At 37.6% G+C, this 19895-nt stretch overlaps 1 protein-coding gene across 5 annotated transcripts; it reads right to left on the minus strand.

Moving 5' to 3' along the window:
* Positions 1–442: 442 nt before the first annotated feature.
* Positions 443–19300, minus strand: hdlbpb (high density lipoprotein binding protein b). 5 transcript variants are annotated; one of them, XM_079595318.1, is made up of 28 exons: positions 19223–19300; positions 18195–18274; positions 17094–17192; positions 16110–16258; positions 15786–16001; positions 12750–12956; positions 12456–12671; positions 11842–12048; positions 11625–11732; positions 10758–10862; positions 10465–10543; positions 9624–9763; positions 9415–9519; positions 9204–9317; positions 8878–8964; positions 7395–7526; positions 7073–7291; positions 6730–6951; positions 6430–6648; positions 5950–6088; positions 5728–5843; positions 5521–5625; positions 4689–4823; positions 4438–4581; positions 4059–4238; positions 1519–1635; positions 1265–1414; positions 443–1175 (listed from the first exon to the last, which is right to left on the minus strand). In XM_079595318.1, the coding sequence occupies exons 3-28, from the start codon at positions 17167–17169 to the stop codon at positions 1083–1085; spliced, it is 3780 nt and encodes a 1259-aa protein (XP_079451444.1). In that variant the 5' UTR covers positions 17170–17192; positions 18195–18274; positions 19223–19300; the 3' UTR covers positions 443–1082. The 5 variants fall into 5 exon arrangements, with proteins under 5 accessions (XP_079451444.1, XP_079451445.1, XP_079451448.1 ...); XM_079595319.1 differs by having other exon boundaries at positions 17094–17195; positions 18196–18274; positions 19223–19275; XM_079595322.1 differs by lacking the exons at positions 18195–18274; positions 19223–19300 and adding an exon at positions 16363–16394 and having other exon boundaries at positions 17094–17171.
* Positions 19301–19895: the final 595 nt, after the last annotated feature.

The following is a 19895-nucleotide window of genomic DNA, read 5'->3' on the forward strand; positions in this document are numbered from 1 at the left end:
TATCACCTTTAAGTAAATATATGCAAACAGAGAACCAGCAAACTAAAAGAGTGTTGTCGTCAAATTTTTGTTAATAGGTTTTTACTTTTTCATAATCTGTCAATCAACAGGGGATTTAAAAATGAAATCACACACATCTTTTCATTTCCTACACTTCTGAGGAGTTAAAAGCAAAAGTGAAATGAAAAATACTTTATATATACACAGCAAATTGAACGACAAAATTTTAAGAATTCAAAGGAAATCACACACACACACACACACACACACACACACACACACACACACACACACACACACACACACACACACACACACACACACACACACACACACACACACACACACACACACCTTGTGAAAATAAGCTATGACTAGAGCACACACGCACACACACAAATAATTTCCTGAAGCAAAAGAAACCAAGCATAGTGCAAAATAATTCCTAAAACTTTTTTATGCTTCCTAACCATTCACACTCATCAGTTTGAATATTCAGTCACTGAACGAATTGATAAATAACAAACATATAAATACACTAATAAATACAGAAAAAAATATAAAAAAGAGCCTTCATCTCTCTTATAGTATAGAGTGAAAACTCAGCAGAACAAGTGCATTCAGATGCATTCTCTCTCTCTCTCTTTCTCTCACTCACACACACAGATACAAACCAGTAAAAACCATCAAGGACTTTAAAAAGGAACTCATACACAGTGAACTAGGGGTTCTCTTGCAATAAACAGTCAAAGAAATAAAAGAAAAAAACAAATAACATCTGCCTTGTTCTCCAATGCCTAGCCATTTGTTGTGCGACTCTAAACAACAGGTGGATAATGACGCTAACTGCTATTTTAGGTTTCGTTTCAGACGTGTGACCCCCTGTGGGCAGTTGAAGAGTGTTGAAGAAGATCTATCCACCAATGCTAAAGGAGCTATTCAGGCAAAGAAGGAAGAGGACAAAAGTAAGTCCTGTAAAGTCACTAAACGCACCAGGAGAAAGACAAGAGCAAATACTATGGAATGTTCTTGTTCTTAAGTGTCAGAGATGTGAGATTTGGAGTCACAACAAATCCATTCATTTAGCATTTTTTGGGTCCCCATGCAGATGCCTGTTTCGGTGCTATTCCAGATCCAAATGTAGGGAACTCTTCAGCACTGCTCATGTCTGGTGCCTGGATGTCGCATAGAAGAAAAGGGAATGATTATGAGGGCAATTAAGCTTTGTAATACACAGTGGTGAAGTTATTCTTTTAGAAATGACCTTGTTCCCTTGTGCATTCCAGGGGGCGTCCCGCACAACGAAGCCTTTAGCCAGGGCTTTGTTATCCTCGTCATTTCCTCCTGTCCCCATTGTCTTTGAAGGAGGCTTCATATATGCTGCCATAGTCTCTGTCTCTGTGACACTCAACATCTAAAAGGAAAGATGAGTGAGTGCGAGTGTAAAGGCAAGGGAAGACAAAAGAGATGACATCCATCTGTCTAGAAAGAAGCATTTGCAGTGGATTGCCAACTCACATATTCTTCTTCCAGGTTAAGCAGATGGTCAATGGCATTATCAACATTCTCTGGCAGTCCTGTGACAGTAACCTTGTTTGGGTCCTCAGAACCTGGCTGAGGAAACCGAATATCAACCTGGAATAAAGAAGCAAATACATATCAATTATTTGGCTCAAGTATTAATTTTCAATATTTATTTATTTATTATTAGAAATGTATACATTAATTATAATAAAATTATTTTATTTTTCTATAATTATATTATTCGTATTAAAGTTTTATTTAATAATGTATTTATTAATTATTAAATAATAGTTAACAATAATAATAATAATAATAACAATCATTCATTATTATGATAAATAGTATTACTGTTGTTGTTGTTATCATAAATATTATTATATTGTAATATTATGACCAAAGTTTAGGTGTTATAGGTCAGTCACTGGTAAATAAACAGTTTATTAAATAAATATATATTTTTAACTATATAATAATTATTTTTGTGATTGTGTTATTGTTTTTAATAATAACAGCAATAGTATTAGCAGCAGTAGTAGTAGTAGTAGTAGTAGTAATACTAATAATATAATATCTAATAAATACTATTTATTTTTTTGAATTATTATTTATTATTATACATTATAATATTATCATTAATATGTTTAAATAATAATAACAATATTATGTTTTATTGGTGATGGTATTATTAGTTTAAAAATTAATAATAGTTAATAATTATTATTATTGAGGATTATAATATTTGTAATAGTATTGATTTTATTATTATTATACTTTTTCATATTATGATTATGTTAAATAAACAATATGTAAGAATTTTGTAATAAAATATCCAAAAATTACTTGTGTGCACAGTGTGATAAATTTCCTGCAGTTGTGTACTTACAATATCCCAAAAGAAATTCCTATTTTAAATAATGGGCTGTCCCAGAATCCCTGTTCACTTGTCGCCTGTCAATGACGTAATATCTGCGTTATCCCTGATTCCGCTCATACTGCCATAGTAACCATGGCAACAGACGTGGACAACTGCGTTACGTCTAGCGCCACGCTCACGCTGTTGTTTCGTTCAAACATTATGGACCATGGCCAGTAGACTTTGTGACAAAAGGAGAACTAAAACGAGGATCAATATCAGCGTGGCGTTTTCGAGATGCCGTGAGCTCAACGTCCTTGACAAACTTCGACTTGACAGAGCTCTTGTATGTACTTTATTAGACAGGTGAGCAAATGTACATAAAACTAATCAATGTTAGAATATGATCTGTATGTTATTCTAATGTTGATCTAGCTTACTGCTAGTCTCATACAAACTAACACATAGAATAACATTATAACTTTCACCACACTCAAATGCAGTTTAGTGTGAAAAGCCGCGTTTCCACCCTATGGTTTCCACCGAAATTACCCGGAACAATTTGTCCCAGGAACTTTTTTTGCCCCAGACCGGTTGCTTTCTGCGTTTACACCGCGGTCCAAAGTACCGGGAAGATTATAAACTGCGCGCGACTGCTCCTCCCAGTCTGCGACGCACAGTAAACAGTTTTGAGCGCCACATTTATAATAAGTATAGAGGAGATTCAAACTGTGCTGTAGTTGTATTTGTGATGTATTGCGGACATTGAATGTAAGACGGGTGGGACGAACGCGCAGAAAATTTCCTGTTACACAAATACGCTTAATAAAGCCTGAACCTCGTCATCGTTCCAGCTGTTTTTTTTTATTGTTTTTTTTATTAAATTCCATATTTGCAGACAGACAACTCTTAATGCATGAAGCCACGAACCGCAATAGATTTTTAAAAATGCCGGTTAAAATAGAATGCTGCGTGGAGTCCTCCAGTCAAAATGCGGAGTGAACACAACCAATCAGCATGTTCAGCGCACAAGTCCCACCCCCGAAAGTTCCTGAACTTTGAAAAAGTACTACCTCGCGAGCAGGGACTTTCGGAGGGGGAAATATTTACCCGGAACTTCATTTAGACCCTGGTTCCTGCGGTGTAAACACACTGAGTACCACCCCAAAGTTCCTAGTTCCTGGGGAAAGTTCCCGCGGTGGAAACACGGCTATAGTGTAGACCAAGTGAAACAACGCTGCGCTTCGCTACGTATTCTTGTGAAACTTGAGGTATTCTTGTGAAACTTGAGGTATCACAAGTTTCATTCGTCTAATAAACTGACCTGTGCGAGTAGTAATTCAGCACTTGCAGGTAGTTCGGTAGAATTAAATGTCCGTATTCCTTTATATCCGCGGGACTCGTGTGTGGCGCTGATATCTGTCTCTTATTAGCAATCACGCCCTACTTCATACCACAGTCATGATAAAAACATCAATGTATTTTAACCATAAGCATTATTAGATCCCATAATTCCGCTTAATGCTTATGCGTCATCAAACTACGCCTTTGTTATTGTAAGAGGTTAGCGACCCCTAGTGGCAAAACAATTACATATTGTATCTTTAAATATTATGACTACCTACTCCAGTTTAGATGTTATATAGTTGTTTCTTTTGGTGAATACACAAACTGTTCTTACTTTGAACTCCTCCATGAGTTTCCGAATGGCCTTGCCCCGGGCTCCGATGATGCGTGCGTGGACCCGCCGGTCCAGCCGGGTGTCCTCACTCACCATGTCCTGCAGCGCCGTCACCAGCTGCTCTATAGCTGCCCTGGCCTCATTAGCATTCCTCTCATAACCCGAGATTACAATTACATCCTAGAAGAGAGACAAAGGCACGTGAAGAAAGACTGCCAGGAAGAGAGACAGAAATAAGATGACAGATATTAAAGTTGTGAGTTACGAGAAAAAGCTGAGGAATTCTAAAACAACAAGGGAAGAACCAGTCTGGGTTAAAGAATGAGGAAATGCCCTCTCGAAAATCTGCTTTTGAGATGCATTCTTGGCTCACACATACCTGTTGCTCATCACTCTTGTCAGGGAACTGCACATTGACATCATAGTCTTTGCGTATTTGAGAGATGACGGCTCCTTTGCGGCCAATAATTTTGGGGTGAAATTTGGGCTCTACAGAGAGCGTCACCTTGTAGCTCCGTAAGGCCTAAAAACATATTTATTAAACAATAAATTAATATATACTCTATTTCATGAAGCAAGTCTCACGTTGTATATGGAAATTATGTTGTCATCATATGTCAGATGTTGTACCCGATCTTCCTGCTCCGCCTTCAGCTCCTGGACTCTCTCCAGCAGCCCCTGTTTGGCCCGCTCCACACTGTCCACCTGTCCTGTGATCTTTATGACATCTGACTGTTGCTCAGGCTGAGGAACCCAAATGTTCACCTATACAGCACAGAACAAGTTTGACTTTCTTCGTTAAAAAATAAAATAAAAGATAGCCTTGTTTGATAGCATGCGGTCAACTGTTTCTGTATGGAAAAGTGCAGTTCGGACATTATTCTAAACATCTCCGTTTGTGCTCCACAGAAGAAAATAAAGTCATACATGTTTGGAATGAAATGAAGGTGTTGTAACTGATGACAGGATTTTCATTTTAGGCTGACATTTTGTTCAGTGCATTCTGTTATGGTTGGTTGGTTTATACTGTGTTAACGTCCTGTTTATAGACTTTGTTATATTTCCACATTTTGGGAAACGATTGCAATGCAGTTTGTGAGCAAGTAAATAGAGATAGGCATATAAATCGAAGGTATACAGATCAAATAGAGATCGGCCAAAATGGCTCCGATTTATGGCTGGTCGAGCGGTGCATCTCTAAAATCATCATATTAGAATGATTTCTGAAAGATCATGTGACACTGACGACTGGAGTAATGGCTACTGAAAATGACAGGAATAAATTACATTTTAAAATGTATTAAGAATACATTATTATATTATAAGAATATATAAAGTTATATATATATATGGAATTAATGCAGGCTCGGCAAGCATAAAAGACTTCTTTCAGAAGTATCAAACCTCCAAACCGACCTTTTGAACAGTAGTGAACATAAAGTACCATTCAATATGTCTCTACCTCATACTCCTCCATCATTTTCCTTATTCCAATTCCTTTCTGTCCTATGATGTATCGATGAAGGTCAAAGGAAACTTCAACATCAATCGTCACAGGAACTAAGGCCTTGAGTGTAAAAAGAAGAGGAAGGAAAAGGCAGGATAAAGAGGATCAAAACCCAATCCACAAAAGGACAAAAGGGAGAGCTGAAATTCCAGAATTCCTTACCAGTAAAGCTGCACGCGCCAACTCGCACTTTTCGGCCCGACCCGTCACGGCGATGATATCGCATTTCCGAGGGATGAGGTCCGTATCTCCATTCTCCTGAGGTGCAGGTTCCTGAGCTGCAAGCCACAAATAAAACAAAAAATTACAGCTCGTAAACTCTGTCGTCATCAATAAATCGAATGACAAAGTATCTGAACTAATTTGAGAGAGTAAGGAAGAGACCTGCAGACTCATCTCTGTCTGGAAATTTGATCTGGACTTCATGTTCGCGTGTAATTTGTTGTATGCGGCAGCCTTTGGGCCCCATGATGGCTCTGTGGTACCGCTGAGGAATCAACACCTCCACACTCACCTGTGACTCCTGAAGACACACCAGCAGAAGATGAAGGTCAATGAGTGGAATGTGTTAGTGTTTCTTCTCTTCTCAGGCTACACACACTACCGCTCAAAAGTTTGGGGTCAGTAAGATTCTTTAATGTTTTTTTAAATTGTCGTTTATGCTCACCAAGGCTGGAATATTTTGAAGAAATCTTACTCACCCCAAACTTTTAAACAGTAGTGTATAAACTGTTCTTGGCAGACAAGTCAATGACAATACATGCAGAAAACAATTCCAGTATTAATCACAATACGAATCCATTCCCGCTTCAACAACAACGCAATCTAAATTTAAACAGTCCAAAAATTGGATTCGAAACTCACCAGATCTCGAACGATCTCCTGAATGCGTTTCTTAGCAGCATCCACACACTCTCTGGGTCCTTTGAGAGTGATGCTGTCACTGTGAGTGCCCGTGCGAGGGAAGCTGACGGCTACGCCTCCGTACTCCTCCGCCAACTCTCTCAACACCTGCCCTCTTCGACAGACGAAGTGACGGTGATGCCGGGGCTCCACGACCATACTGTCCTCTATCACATCATCCTGAGAGAAAGCACAGATGAACTGAAGGAAGTGCATACTATAAACACAATTTCAAATGCACATCTTTCTCTTCTGTCATACCAGATTTTTGATGAGGGTCTCCAGCTCTCTCTGGGCGAGCCACACAGCCTCCTCTTTACCCATGATGGTAATGTGCTCCTGTTCTTGCTCATCTGGTGATGGGAAGATGATCCGTGCTCCGGTTCGATCCCTTACGCGTCGGATGTTAGCTCCACCTCTGCCTATCAGGAACTTGTGGTATTCTGGCTTGGCTTGAAGCTCCACTGAGAAGTTGTTGACTTGCTGGTGGGGAAAAAGACAAATGTCTCGCATACATTGAATAACTTGAAATATAACAGCGTTTCCTGCAATGCTGTCTTTTTTTTGTTGCTTTACTGTTGTACATCTTCATCCCATTACTCACCTTCTCCTCCGCCAGTTGCAACAGTTGTCTCCTGGCTCTCTCCACCTCCTCTGCAGGACCTCGGATTGTGACCTTGTCCAACCCTGAGCCCTCCGCAGGGAAGTGGATATGAACACCCCCGCACTCTTCCATTACGGAGCGCACCAGACTGCCTTTGGATCCAATCAGAGAGTTATGCAGCTTGGCTGGGATGGACACTTCAGCCTCCTTCAGGTTGGCCTGGGACAATTGAAAGATTAAGCGAGAATGTGAGAGAGATGTAAAACTTAGAGTACTGGGAATTACACCTCTAACACATTCTCTAGCTTCGTGTTTCTCTCACCAGCTCATTTTGAATGGCGAGGATCCGATCTCGTGCGGCTTCACAGCTGCTCTTCTTGCCTGTGATCACAATCATCTCAGAGTTGCTGTTTTCCGTTGGGAGATCAATCTTGGTGTTGGTCTCCTCACGTATCTATATAGATTTACACAGCAACATAATCTCACTCATTAAAGAACATTAGTACAATGTTTAAATATCAAGTTCACTCTAGAAAAAAAACGGAATGTTGTATTTCCCAAAGAACTTTCACAGTGCTTTTTTATATTATTCTTACTATGAACCAGTGTTGTTATTGATAAGTAAAACTATTCAAATAGTTTTCAGTAATTAAAATAAAGATACATTTTTTTGTAATAAATATTAGAGACTATAGATTACAGACATTAAAAATTAGAAATGTTAAAAATTACAACATTAAGCCGCGTTTCCACCGAAATTACCCGGAACAATTTGTCCCAGGAACTTTTTTCCCAGGAACTTTTTTTGCCCCAGACCGGTTGCTTTCTGCGTTTACACCGCGGTCTAAAGTACCGGGAAGATTATAAACTTGTGCGCAACTGCTCCTCCCAGTCTGCGACGGACAGTAATCAGTTTTGAAGTATGGAGGAGATTCAAACTGTGCTGTAGTTGTGTTTGTGATGTATTGCGGACATTGACCGTGAGACGGCTGGGACGAACGCGCAGAAAATGTCCTGTTACACAAATAAGCTTAATAAAGCCTGAACCTCGTCGTCGGTCCAGCTGTTTTTTTATTTTTTTTTATTAAATATTTGCAGACAGACAAGTAATGCATGAAGCCACGAACCGCAATAGATTTAAAAAAAATAGAATAGAATGCTGCGTGGAGTCATCCAGTAAAAATGCGGTGTGAACACAACCAATCAGCATGTTCAGCGCACAAGTCCCGCCCCCGAAAGTTCCTGAACTTTGAAAAAGTACTACCTCGCCAGCAGGGACTTTCGGAGGGGGAATTATTTACCCGGAACTTCATTTAGACCCTGGTTCCTGCGGTGTAAACACACCGAGTACCACCCCAAAGTTCCTAGTTCCTGGGGAAAGTTCCCGCGGTGGAAACGCGGCTTTAGATACTGAAATTAATAAGTTAGTAAACTTACATATAAGGAAAATAAGTAATACAATTAAAATTGAAAAATAAATGAAAGCTATAAAAGAAATATTATAAAACTAATTTAAAAAAATGACAAACACATCAAAAGGAATTACTAACAAAAAATATTATAACAAATACAAAAAACATTGCTGTGAACTGTCGTTGTATGAAAAGTCCTGAAAGATTCTTCATAATATGAAAATACTAAAAATATTTTTCCCACAGAAGAAAGAAAATCAGACTGTGTATGATTAAATGACGGAATATTCAGTTTAGGGTGAACTATCCCTTTAAAGGATTATTAATTGAAAAATTCATAATTAATAAAAAAGTGATAATTAAAAATCGAAATAAAAATGACCGTTTATTCACCTTTTTAATGTTGGCACCTCCTTTGCCAATGATGTTTTTGTGGAACTGCTTGTGGATGGGTACAGAAATTGAGAAGCTGCTCTCAACCTATTGAAATAATAAACATTTAATTAGACATGAGAAAATTCAAAGACTTAAGTTCTCGACTGTAAACAACAGTCAATATACCTTCAAAACAGACTGCAGTAGCATTGCAGCTCTAGATATAATAATAATTCCACAGCTGGCTGAGAACATAATAGCTGCTGTATTTGTGAACTTGTATTAGTCCCTAAGCAAATGTTTTTTTAGAGCAGAAAGGAAGCAAGAGGAAATAACACTTGTACCAGCTCAGCGATGAGTTTCTGCAGAAACTTCGCACATTTCTCCACCTCGTTTTTAGGCCCTCGGAGCTGCACTATGTCACTTTTTTGTTGCTGGTCTGGAAAGATGATAATGACCTGCAGAAATGAAACCAAAGGCATCTCTATGAAATCATCTATCAAACGTGTAGCAGAATATGGCTGTCTGCGGTTTACTAAATTAATCTGTGAGCACCTCAGGGAACTTGTCCCGCACTTCTCTGATCTTCTCTCCTTTCTGCCCAATGATGGTGCGGTGAAACTTCTGCTCTATGATCAGGTCTTTTGTGCGTTCGTTTTCCTACAGTGTCAAAAATGCTAGAAAATTACAAACCTTAAACCAAGCAGATGGGTTCATAATGTCACATATAGAATGCCTTTGTTCTACCATATAGTACGTCTCACCATACGCTGGGCCATGTCCATCAGTTCCTTGCGAGCGTGCTGTACTCCCTGAGGATCGCCCTCGATACGAACCAACCCACAGCGCTCAGAGTCCTGAGGAATTCTCACTGATACCTTATACTGCTCCTTTATCCGATTTACTAGGGAAAAGCACCCAAAAAAATCAATGATCTACTCATTCGTTCGTCTTCTCTGTTGATTGATCAAAACTTTACTGTAACAAATATGTTATGGATAGCTCAAAAGTAACAATCAGATCAAGTATGTAACACTGTAATCAATCATTTGTCCCAGGTTCTGTGGTCATGAAGACACACGGAAATTTATATTTAAATCATGACAACTCTGGGAAGAGTTTTTGCATGTTAATGAATATGGTGATGTTAATGTATTTGGTCTTGGTAGACTTAGATCTGCTGCTGTTTTTTGCAGCTGCTGCCAATAGATACACAGACACACTGCTGTGAGCATGTAAGATATGCTGCAGCTGCATTAATAGACATACATAAATCATGTAACAGACCTAGGCAGGTGGAGCTGCGGGAGGGGGAGGGTTTCAGAGTAGCGCACTGCAGGATTAGCCTACAACAAACACTGAACCAGACTATTTGAATGTTGAGCAAACAATATCATTGGCTGCAGGATCAACGAACGATCTGGGAAATCAAATGAATTTTGACATTGTGCGCTTCTTGTAATCAAATAATGTGTAAAACCACAATTTGACTATTCAAATATTACTTTTTCTAGCTATGCCCTGATGCCTATGCTCCATTTTCTTTTTAATATTAAACATGACAGCAGTTTCAGATTAAACATTTCAAAAAGGGTCTAAACTTACTGTTGGCTCCGTTTTTGCCAATGAGATGTCTATGGAAACGTTGATCAATGTTAATCTCTGCATAGTCCATTCTCGCCATCTAAACAAAGGAAAATAAAATACTTGAGGACTTTACCTAAACAGTATGTTTATATTCCACAAATCCAGTCTAAATCTGAAGAGAAAAAACATAATAGCATATGTGAAATGATTAGGCAACCAAAATTCCCCTGACATTTTTAATATAGCTTTTAATCACATTTCTATCTGCATTTTAACAAAAATAATAATAAGATATTCGAGTGTTCTCTGACCAGGTCTTTGATGATCTCCTGTATCTGAGCCTGGGCTTGTTCTACCTCCTCCGTCGGTCCCTCCAGACTGATACGTTCCTCTCCATCAGTAAACTCTATATGAACCTAGTGATGACAAACAGTCACACAATCATAATGTAGGGTCTATTGTTTATTATTATTCTTAATATTAATGCATTTTATTTGATATAATATATTATTATTCAGTATTCAAGGATTTAGTGTGATTTAGATTTTACAGTGCTGTTGGAATGGGGGGGGGGGGGGGGTTTCGCCTAATTGAAATAAGGTCTGTAGTTAACACAAGTTCAAGATATTTTCACAGTTTATTATATGAAATAATATACTTTATTAATACCAACTTTTATGTGTCTTGAAAAAGGCAGTTGCTAACATGTGGCTAAATAGGACTACAGAGGTTGTCGGTTACATTATATGTCATCGCGCTGAACTAATCTAGTCACTTTTCCACTTTTGCAGTCCAAATTTTCCAAATTGTAAATAAAGATTGAAAGAGTTGTGAGAAGCTTAGTTGGGCTGACACTGAAGTTGTGTCAATGTTGTGTAACCTAACAGGTTTCTTTTTATTTCTGCTCATTGTACTATTTAAGCATCAATGTTGTTCTTTTTTGTGAATATTATCTTGATCAACAAAATGTGTAAGAGTTAAAAACTTTCTGCAAGAATCCAAAAGCCAATGAAAAAATCCTTTAGCCATTTTTTTGTTGTTGGGAACCAGTGTGATGCTAACTTTCGGGTTGGCCTACAAAAACATGTCATCCCCGCAGCACTCTTTTCTCAGTTCTCACTTACCACATTCTATTCTAGTATCTTATAACACTGAGTTCTCATTTCGCTTTTTAATACCTTAGGCAGCTGCTGTGTAATGCGACCGATGTTCTGTCCTTTCTTGCCAATGATGAATCGATGGAGCCAGGCCGGAGCTATCACCTCCACCACAATCACACTTTTAGCCTGCAGAACAAACAAGTGCCATTTGAAAAGCTGCCTTTGCATTCTATAAAAAAATGGCTATATAATAATTGTGGATCTACACAAATCTACTATCTTTAATACATCTGACCTTGGCGTAGACCTGCGTAAGAGCCGGACCCAGCTTATCTGGTTCCCCTCTGAGGATGATGGTCTCCGATGCGGAGTCCAGAGGAGGCATCTCCACAGACACCCCCGTGTTCTCCAGGATCTCCTGCAGGGTGTTGCCTTTAGGGCCTACTATGTACTTATGTTGTGACTTCTTCACCTCCACTGAGATTGTGGTCGTTTTTCGTTTCTGCTTGTAAATATTAAGTAGCATAATTGTATGTGTGTACACAAAATAATGTAATTAAAATACAATACCAGTTGGGGTTGGTAAGACTTTTTTCTTTTTGTAAAAGCAGTAACATTTTTAAATATTATTACAATTTAAAATAACTCTTTTCTATTTGAATACAAGTGAATTTTATTCCTGTGACGCCAAAGCTGAATTATTTCAGTCTTCAGTGTCACATTATCCTTCAGAAATCATTCTAATATGCTGCTCAAGAAACATTATATGAATGTTGAATATAGTTGTGCTGCTTAGTATTTTTATGGAGAGAATGCTACATTTCTTTTTCAGGATTCTTTGATGAACAGGAAGGACAGCATTTTTAACTACTGATCCCAAACTTTTGAAGGGTAGCGTAATTAAATCACCTTCTCTTCATAAGTGGCCCGGATGCGTGCAATCGCCATGGCGACCGCTTCCTTCTCGCCGGTAATCACAATCTCATCTTTGGGTACGCTGGGTGGCGGGATGCTAATACGAGCTCCAGTCTCTTGACTCAGCTCATGAACAAGTCGATTATATGCACCGGCGATGAATGGATGAAAAGCTTTCTCAAAAGACAAACGTTCCACGGCACGCTTATCCTGAAGCAGACAGTGAGGACATGATAAAGCTGATGGAATGCAATATAAAACCTCATCTCATCTGCATTTAATGGTTACCTGCTCTGCAGAGATGAGCTGGATTTCATGCCGAGCTTTCTCAATGCCCTCCTTGGTGCCGGTGATGCGGATGTTGGCGTTGGGATCATCAGAGCGAGGGATAGCGATCTTGGTGGCTGTTTTCAGCTCCAGCTCCTGCAACTTCTCCCCATTCTTCCCGATCACAAATCGATGATGTTCTTTCGGAATAAGCACAGTCGCTGAGGCCTGAGAAGTTTAGCGTTAAAGGGTTAGTTCACCCAAAAATGAAGACCAAACAGCAAAATACATTTAATAGACCTTATGTTGCCCCGTCCCCTTTCAGCGCTGCACTCATTGTTGTGTCTTCCGCTTTGTATTTCCACAGCATGACGGTAAGATCTTACAGATTGATGAATGATTTCTAAGACCCTAGTTTTTTATTTTACGTTTTAGCAGTTTATTCTATTTTATAGCAATTACTATTCAATTCTGTATTTATATTATTATTTTTCTGGAATGATTTAGCTGTTTAATTGGATACATTTAAAGTCCCCATGTAGTAATGATTGTATCCCTTAAACTCATCTTTGATCACCAAAACGACATATTTAAAAGAAAAAAAAATCTTCATGCCTTAAAATAGCTTGAATGCACTCTACACCCTTGCTTCATTTAGTATGCTGAACCATGAATATGCAAATTAGCCCCGCCTCCACTCACACCAGCTCACAGATTCACTTACTGAGGTAAATACTGCACAATAGTATCACTCTTTACAACGTCGGACACATAACAGTAATTAATATGATTAGCTTTTTGCTTGACTATGTTATCAAACAGCTAACAATGTATTGCTAATGTTACAGAAACCATGTTCCTGTTCGTCATCTCAGAGACAAACAGCTTCCTTCTGACATTCATCAGAAACGCTTTGAACAACTCAGAACATCAGTAGAGAAAGGCATTAGTTGATCATAATATCGTATACATCATACACCCGCTATATTGCTATCTACCTGATTTTTCATATCAACAAAAAGTATACCGGGATAACCTGGCATCTGCAGAGTGCAGAGTGGCGCTTCACGTCTGATGTGTGACACACTTAACAGTAAAGTGCAGTAAATGCTAAAATAATCACGCTACAAACTAGTGTGTTTATTAGTATGTTAATACATTTAAATAATTTGAAAACTAATACCAGTTTACAATATCTAGCAGCACAATGAACTGTTTTTCAGACATCAAAAGCCTCGCAAAGTTTAAAATGGTCACGCCGGCTCTTACGTTAAAAATAAGCTGGAAATTGGAAAGATTACCAATTGGGTAACACTTTACTTGAAGGGGTGTGCATAAGACTGACATGACACCTTCATAATCATGACATAACACATGTAATGAATTTGAAGGAGGTTTTGTGCATGTTTATGACTGCCATTAAGTGTCATTCGCTCAATTATGACATTTATAAATCAAATATGACATTGTTTGAGATGTCTTTGTTATGACAACTTGACATAAACCAATACATCATAACCTGTCAGTGTCTTTGTCATGACAACTTGACATTACCAAGACAACATAACCTATCATAAATATGTCTGAAAATGATTAATGATCAAACTTAAAAACCCACTTAGCTTTATGGGTTAACATTACATTAAACTGTCATGTGATTGGTTTTGACATTGGCTGTCATGAGGCCATTATAACAGTGTCAGGAATATTTTTCTTGACCTCAACTACAGTGGTACAAATTGAATTTGTCATTAAAATGTAATTAAGGGTGCATTCACTTCACACCAGGAAAGTCCGCTAGTTCACTTGCTTTGGTCCGGACCAAATACAATGTTGATTTTTTTTTGTTTGGTACGGTTCGCTTTCACACTGCCCTTTTTGCAAGTGAACCAAAATTTGTAAACAAAACCACATGTGTGCTAAAGTCATCCATTCATTGGACAGACAATCTCAAGCAGGGAAAAGCAGGAAGTACAAAAACAGGCAATTTATGGAGATCTTCCGTAGTGCAATTTTTATTATTTTACTAATTTGCTGTTATCAGCTACTAACGCAATATGAAGAAACTTATGAGCATCATATGATACAATGTCACCTATACGATGTAGTAATTAAGATTTTGCGAAGACGATGTGCTGTAAGACGGTTCTGGCGGAGAAAGCATGCTCTTCACTGATAAAGTTCAAACATTATTCAAAACAAGTGAACAGTCAGTAATAAAATAAGAACAAATACACAAATTACAAGCAGAGATGAATATGAAATATCAAAGTTACAAAGTCTAATTCCGGTACAGAAATTAATAATTAAGCCTAAATGTAAAATGTTGAAATTAAATATAGTTTCATCTTTGTTCAAGCTGTATTTTGTTGTTTTATTAACATTGACACAGACAACAGTAGGAATATTGTGTTTCTGCTCGGACCGAGAAAAAAATGACAAACAACTGGTTTATTTTTCAACTATGACAAAACCGAGAGAATACTTGCAGAGCATTTAAGACGAGTTCATCTTAAGGAAAAGCAAAAGAGGAATCAATTCGGTGTTCGAGTGCTATAACGCGCCTCTCTCTCTGCGGGCGGTTGTGGTCACGGATAACGCGCGACTCGCGAGTCCCGATTTTCGCCCCTTCTTCTGCGTTTAAACTTGTCGGAATGTGTAAATTGGCAAGACAAAACCTGTCCAAATAATAACTTTCAGTCTATATGGTTAAATTTTGTAGTTATTCTGCGAATCACATGCGTGCCGAACAGTGTCCGTATCACAGATCAACTGCGATCCGTTGCACCACTACTGTATAGGCATTTTATCACCCCAAATTACATAGTAAAAATCTGACCCTGTCAAAAAAGGTGCAGTGCTTTCTGATACCTTTCGCTAACTCTACAATAAGTTAATCCAATTTACCAGCCGATTACTCTTTGACAGCGATGCCATAGAAATATTCAGAGCTACCGCAAAAAAACAGAAGTTCAAAGACAAAACTCTAAAGATGGCTGCGTGCTCTTTTCTCTGGCGCGTGAGGTCTATAAGAAGAGCAAGAATGAAAAAAAGCACCTGAGTCTGCAGTCGGGCCACAATCTCCTTCCTCGCTTTCATGACCGAGTCCAATTTTCCAGTCACCATGATGGAGAGGCCTTGGTCCTTGGCAAGCGAGAGTTCGATATGTGCCCCTGTCTTCTGCATGATATCCAGGCACACTTTCGCCTCCTCACCCTCACCAAACTGACTGTTGTCTTTATACCGCCTCTCCTCCAGAGGGACATGGAACACCTGAAAGTGCAAAGAGTGTGAAAGGGGAAAAAGACATGGAGCCTTGACAAGAAGAATCAGATCTCTAGCAGCTTATTCACAAACAATCTGTGGAGTAATAATAGTTACCTGAGTGATGACAGAGGCTTTGATGGGTCGGATTTTGCTCCAGGCACCTGCCGGCTCACCCGTCTTCTCACCTGGACTGCCCTTGTCTGGCAAAGGTGGAAAGGCCTCCAGATAGGTGGGTATATATGCTTCATCCTCTGGCATTCTACCTAATAACAGACAACAAGAAAAGAAGGCAACACTTTATTTTACAGTGTACTTGTTACGTTACATGTACTTACTGTAGTAATAACAGTAAATAATGCATAATTACATGCAACTAACCCTAGACCAAGCCTACAGTACCTGTAAAAAGTTTGGAAACATTACAATTTATTAATGTTTTTGTAAGAAGTCTCAGATACAAAAATACAGTGAAAGCAGTAATACTGTGAAATATTATTACAATGTAAAATAATTGTTTTCTATTTTAATAGATTTAAAATTGTATTCCTGTGATGACAAAGATAAATGTTCAGCATCATTACTCCAGTCTTCAGTGTCACATGATTCTTCAGAAATCATTCTAATATGCTGATTTGCTGCTCAAGAAACATTTATTATTATTTATTTTTTATACATTTTGACATTTGTCAAACATTTGTGGTAAGATTTAAAAAAAGAGAGAAAGTAATAATTTGATTCAGCAAAGGTTCACTAAATTGATCAAAAGTGACTGTGAAGACATTTCAAATGTTACATATTATTTTTATTTAATAAATGCTTTATCAAATGAAAATATGAAAATAAATGCTAATGCTTTCATCAAAGAATCTAAAAAAAAAGGATCAACATTTCCACAAAAAAAAAATTAGAAGCACAACTGTTTTCAACATTAATAATAATAATAAGAAGAAATGTATTTTCATTATTGATTATTAACGGTTTTATCGATTAGTTGTTGCAGCCCTCTTTATATTTATTGCCATTACACATGAGATTAATTGTTAATTGTGGTACAAAAAAAAATTTGTTTCACCCCTAATTTTGCTACAGTCGTCATACCCGTGTTCTCAAAGTCCTTCAAGCCACTGCGGTGCTCCGCAAAACTCTCCTGAGTCAACACTGCCACAGAGCTCATGTTTCAAGGCCTGATCCGCTATCCTGTAGAGACCAGGAGGAAGAGGAGGGACGTGTAGAAAGAAATACAGAAAAACACAAATATAACAGCAGCGAAAATCTAGTCCAAACACACAGCCTTAAACAAAACGAACTAAAAGAGCATAGCAGTAACGGACTCCTTTTATTAGAGTGATAAAGTGCATGCAGACTCAGAGCTCAGTATTCTCGGTGGTTTCAGCAGCTCAGCAGGGCCTCGACACACACTGGCATCTCCCTGAGCTCAACAGCATCTCTCTCCACCTGAGCTCTCCAATTAAACACACTGCAGCTGTGAAATCTGACGAAAAGCCTTAGGGCTGTCAAATCGATTCATTGTGATTAATCGCATCTAATATAAAAGTTTGTGTTTATAATATATGTGTGTGTATATATTATTATATATATATATTATATATATGTATGTGTATATGTATACACACACACACAACACACATATATATATATAAATATAATAATATATACACACACACACACATATATTATAGAAATAATATTTTATGTTAGATGTGATTAATCGATATATATATTATGAATATTTGTGATTAATAATAATACAAATGTATATATATATATATGTCTAAAATATTATTAGAAAAATATTTGGTTGTTTATTTACTTATTATGATCACATTTGTATTTATTTTATTGTTTAATTATTTTTTATATTATTCAAATTTAATTATTTATTTTAATATTTTTTAAAGTATTCATTTATTTCTTAAATTTTTCTCTAAACCTCTAAACTTTGCATGGACCGCCTAAAAATTATTTGCGGCCCCCTGGGGGTCCACGGAGCCCAGTTTGAAAGGCCCTGATCTAAAACAAGCGGGATTGCTAAGGAGAAAGATATGACGGTGAAAATAATATGATATTTTGCACTGAAAGTCACATTTTCAGTAAACGGTTCTCAGGAAATATCTAATCTGCACACATGCATTAAAAACAAGTTTGTGTTTTGTCTAAAGAGAGATCATTTCCACCCACCTGCAAAGGGTCGAAAACCAGAAAGTCCGTCCAGGTGGATGCTACGTAGAACTCTTCAGTGTCAGTGTGTTCGTTCAGCCCTGTGTGGGTGAGGTTAACAAAGAGAGATTGTAACCCGCCTTGTGTTTACATACACAGCATAAAAAAACAGCATCTTGTTGCAAGGCCCTCTGAGGTTGACCAGGGAGAGGGGCCACAGAGTCACAGTGGTCTGTCCTGTGGGAGGCAATAGCTAGATGTGGTGCTAAGGATAGTCTTCACTTCACTCTCAGGTGACTAGGTGTCTAATTGGTGTGTGGGTGTTTGTGCTTACAGTAGTGACGGCAAAAATACAGACACACACATTATGGGATTGACACATTTTATAAAATGTAACACTCAGTGAGAGGTAAATTACCCATGTAGTAGAATAATACAAATCATATAATATAGATTTGGGTTATTAGGCTGACATTTGACATACGTAACGTTATTGTCTAATATTGTGAATATCTATTTAATATCTATGCAAGCCACTTACAAATGTTTTTACATAACCTGCATGATTAAAAACAGAACAAACAACAACATGCAATTTTAATGCTCTTTTGTCCATATACGATCTAAAATGCTTATAGCAGACTCATTGCATGATCCATGTCATCTGCAAGCTCGGTGCAGAGCTGCAGATCTGTGTTAACAAATACTACAGGAGCAGGCTAACAAAACAACCTGAGACATGTAACAGCGCAATTGCCAGTAAAAACAGCTGTTAGAACCTCGAATATATCAAAGTGTGGCAGATATGCATTATGTATCAGTGTCGGTAGTCAGTTGTAAATATTCTAGCTTGCAGAATATATATTCTGAATATCTGAGTTTAGCTGGTCAGCTAATCTGCTACATGTAACAGCTCGTTAGCTACAGAGATACTGTCTATCTCTCTTTTAAATACGATCATCTGATTGCATAAAACGCGGATATGTTCGTTCTGTCAACAAAACGGTGCGATAAGTAGCACGTCTACGGAAACAAAAACAAGTGATCACCTTATCAGACGGAAAAGCCTAGCCGCTGATCTGCTGACAGTAAACACTGCTGCTGAGAGTCGACTCTTTAACTGAATCGAATCCTTGATTCATGAATTATAATTTTTAAGATGTAAAAAATGTGTATGATTTTTAAAAATATTTATTTGTTTGTTAATTGTTTATATGTGGTGATAATTAAATCATGGAAGCAGATCATTATTTATTTAAAAAAAACTATTGAAATGTAAAATATTGGTGTACAATTATTTGTTTTATTTATTTTTTGCTTTCACGAAACTTAATTTCAGGTTTATCACTGTAGAATAAAAAAAAAGTCCTTTCTGTGGTGTATTTTGACAAAATGTATATACCATGTCCTTATTTTTTTACATATTTGAAAAGTATCATTATATCCTTGTTATTATATAAATATTTTTTTTTATTTTAAATTCCCCTCATTCCTCTATTTTGTGATCAGACTGTGGTACAAAACAATTACATTTTAGGCATAAATAATTTTGTATTTGCAGGGTTAAAAACAAATTCAGGATTTGCATTCGCACCCACCTGTTTTTCAAAATAAAAGACTGTCAGAAAATGTCCTTGTTAAACTAATTTTAAAGCCTGTCGGTAAAAAAAAGTAACTAAATAGTAGGCTAGCTATCTTTATTAACTATATATTATAGCAATT

The sequence above is a fragment of the Phoxinus phoxinus genome (assembly GCF_949152265.1).
Source record: "Phoxinus phoxinus genome assembly, chromosome: 21".
Taxonomy (NCBI): Eukaryota; Metazoa; Chordata; class Actinopteri; order Cypriniformes; family Leuciscidae; genus Phoxinus; species Phoxinus phoxinus.

Coding starts and splice junctions, on each gene's coding strand:
- hdlbpb (XM_079595318.1), bottom strand. CDS start 17,169: ATGAGCTCTGTGGCAGTGTTGACTCAGGAGAGTTTTGCGGAGCACCGC. Junction 7,527..8,877: donor GAGGTGCCAACATTAAAAAG/GTGAATAAACGG, acceptor AAATCTATATAG/ATACGTGAGGAGACCAACAC. Junction 4,582..4,688: donor AGGCGGAGCAGGAAGATCGG/GTACAACATCTG, acceptor ATATGTTTTTAG/GCCTTACGGAGCTACAAGGT.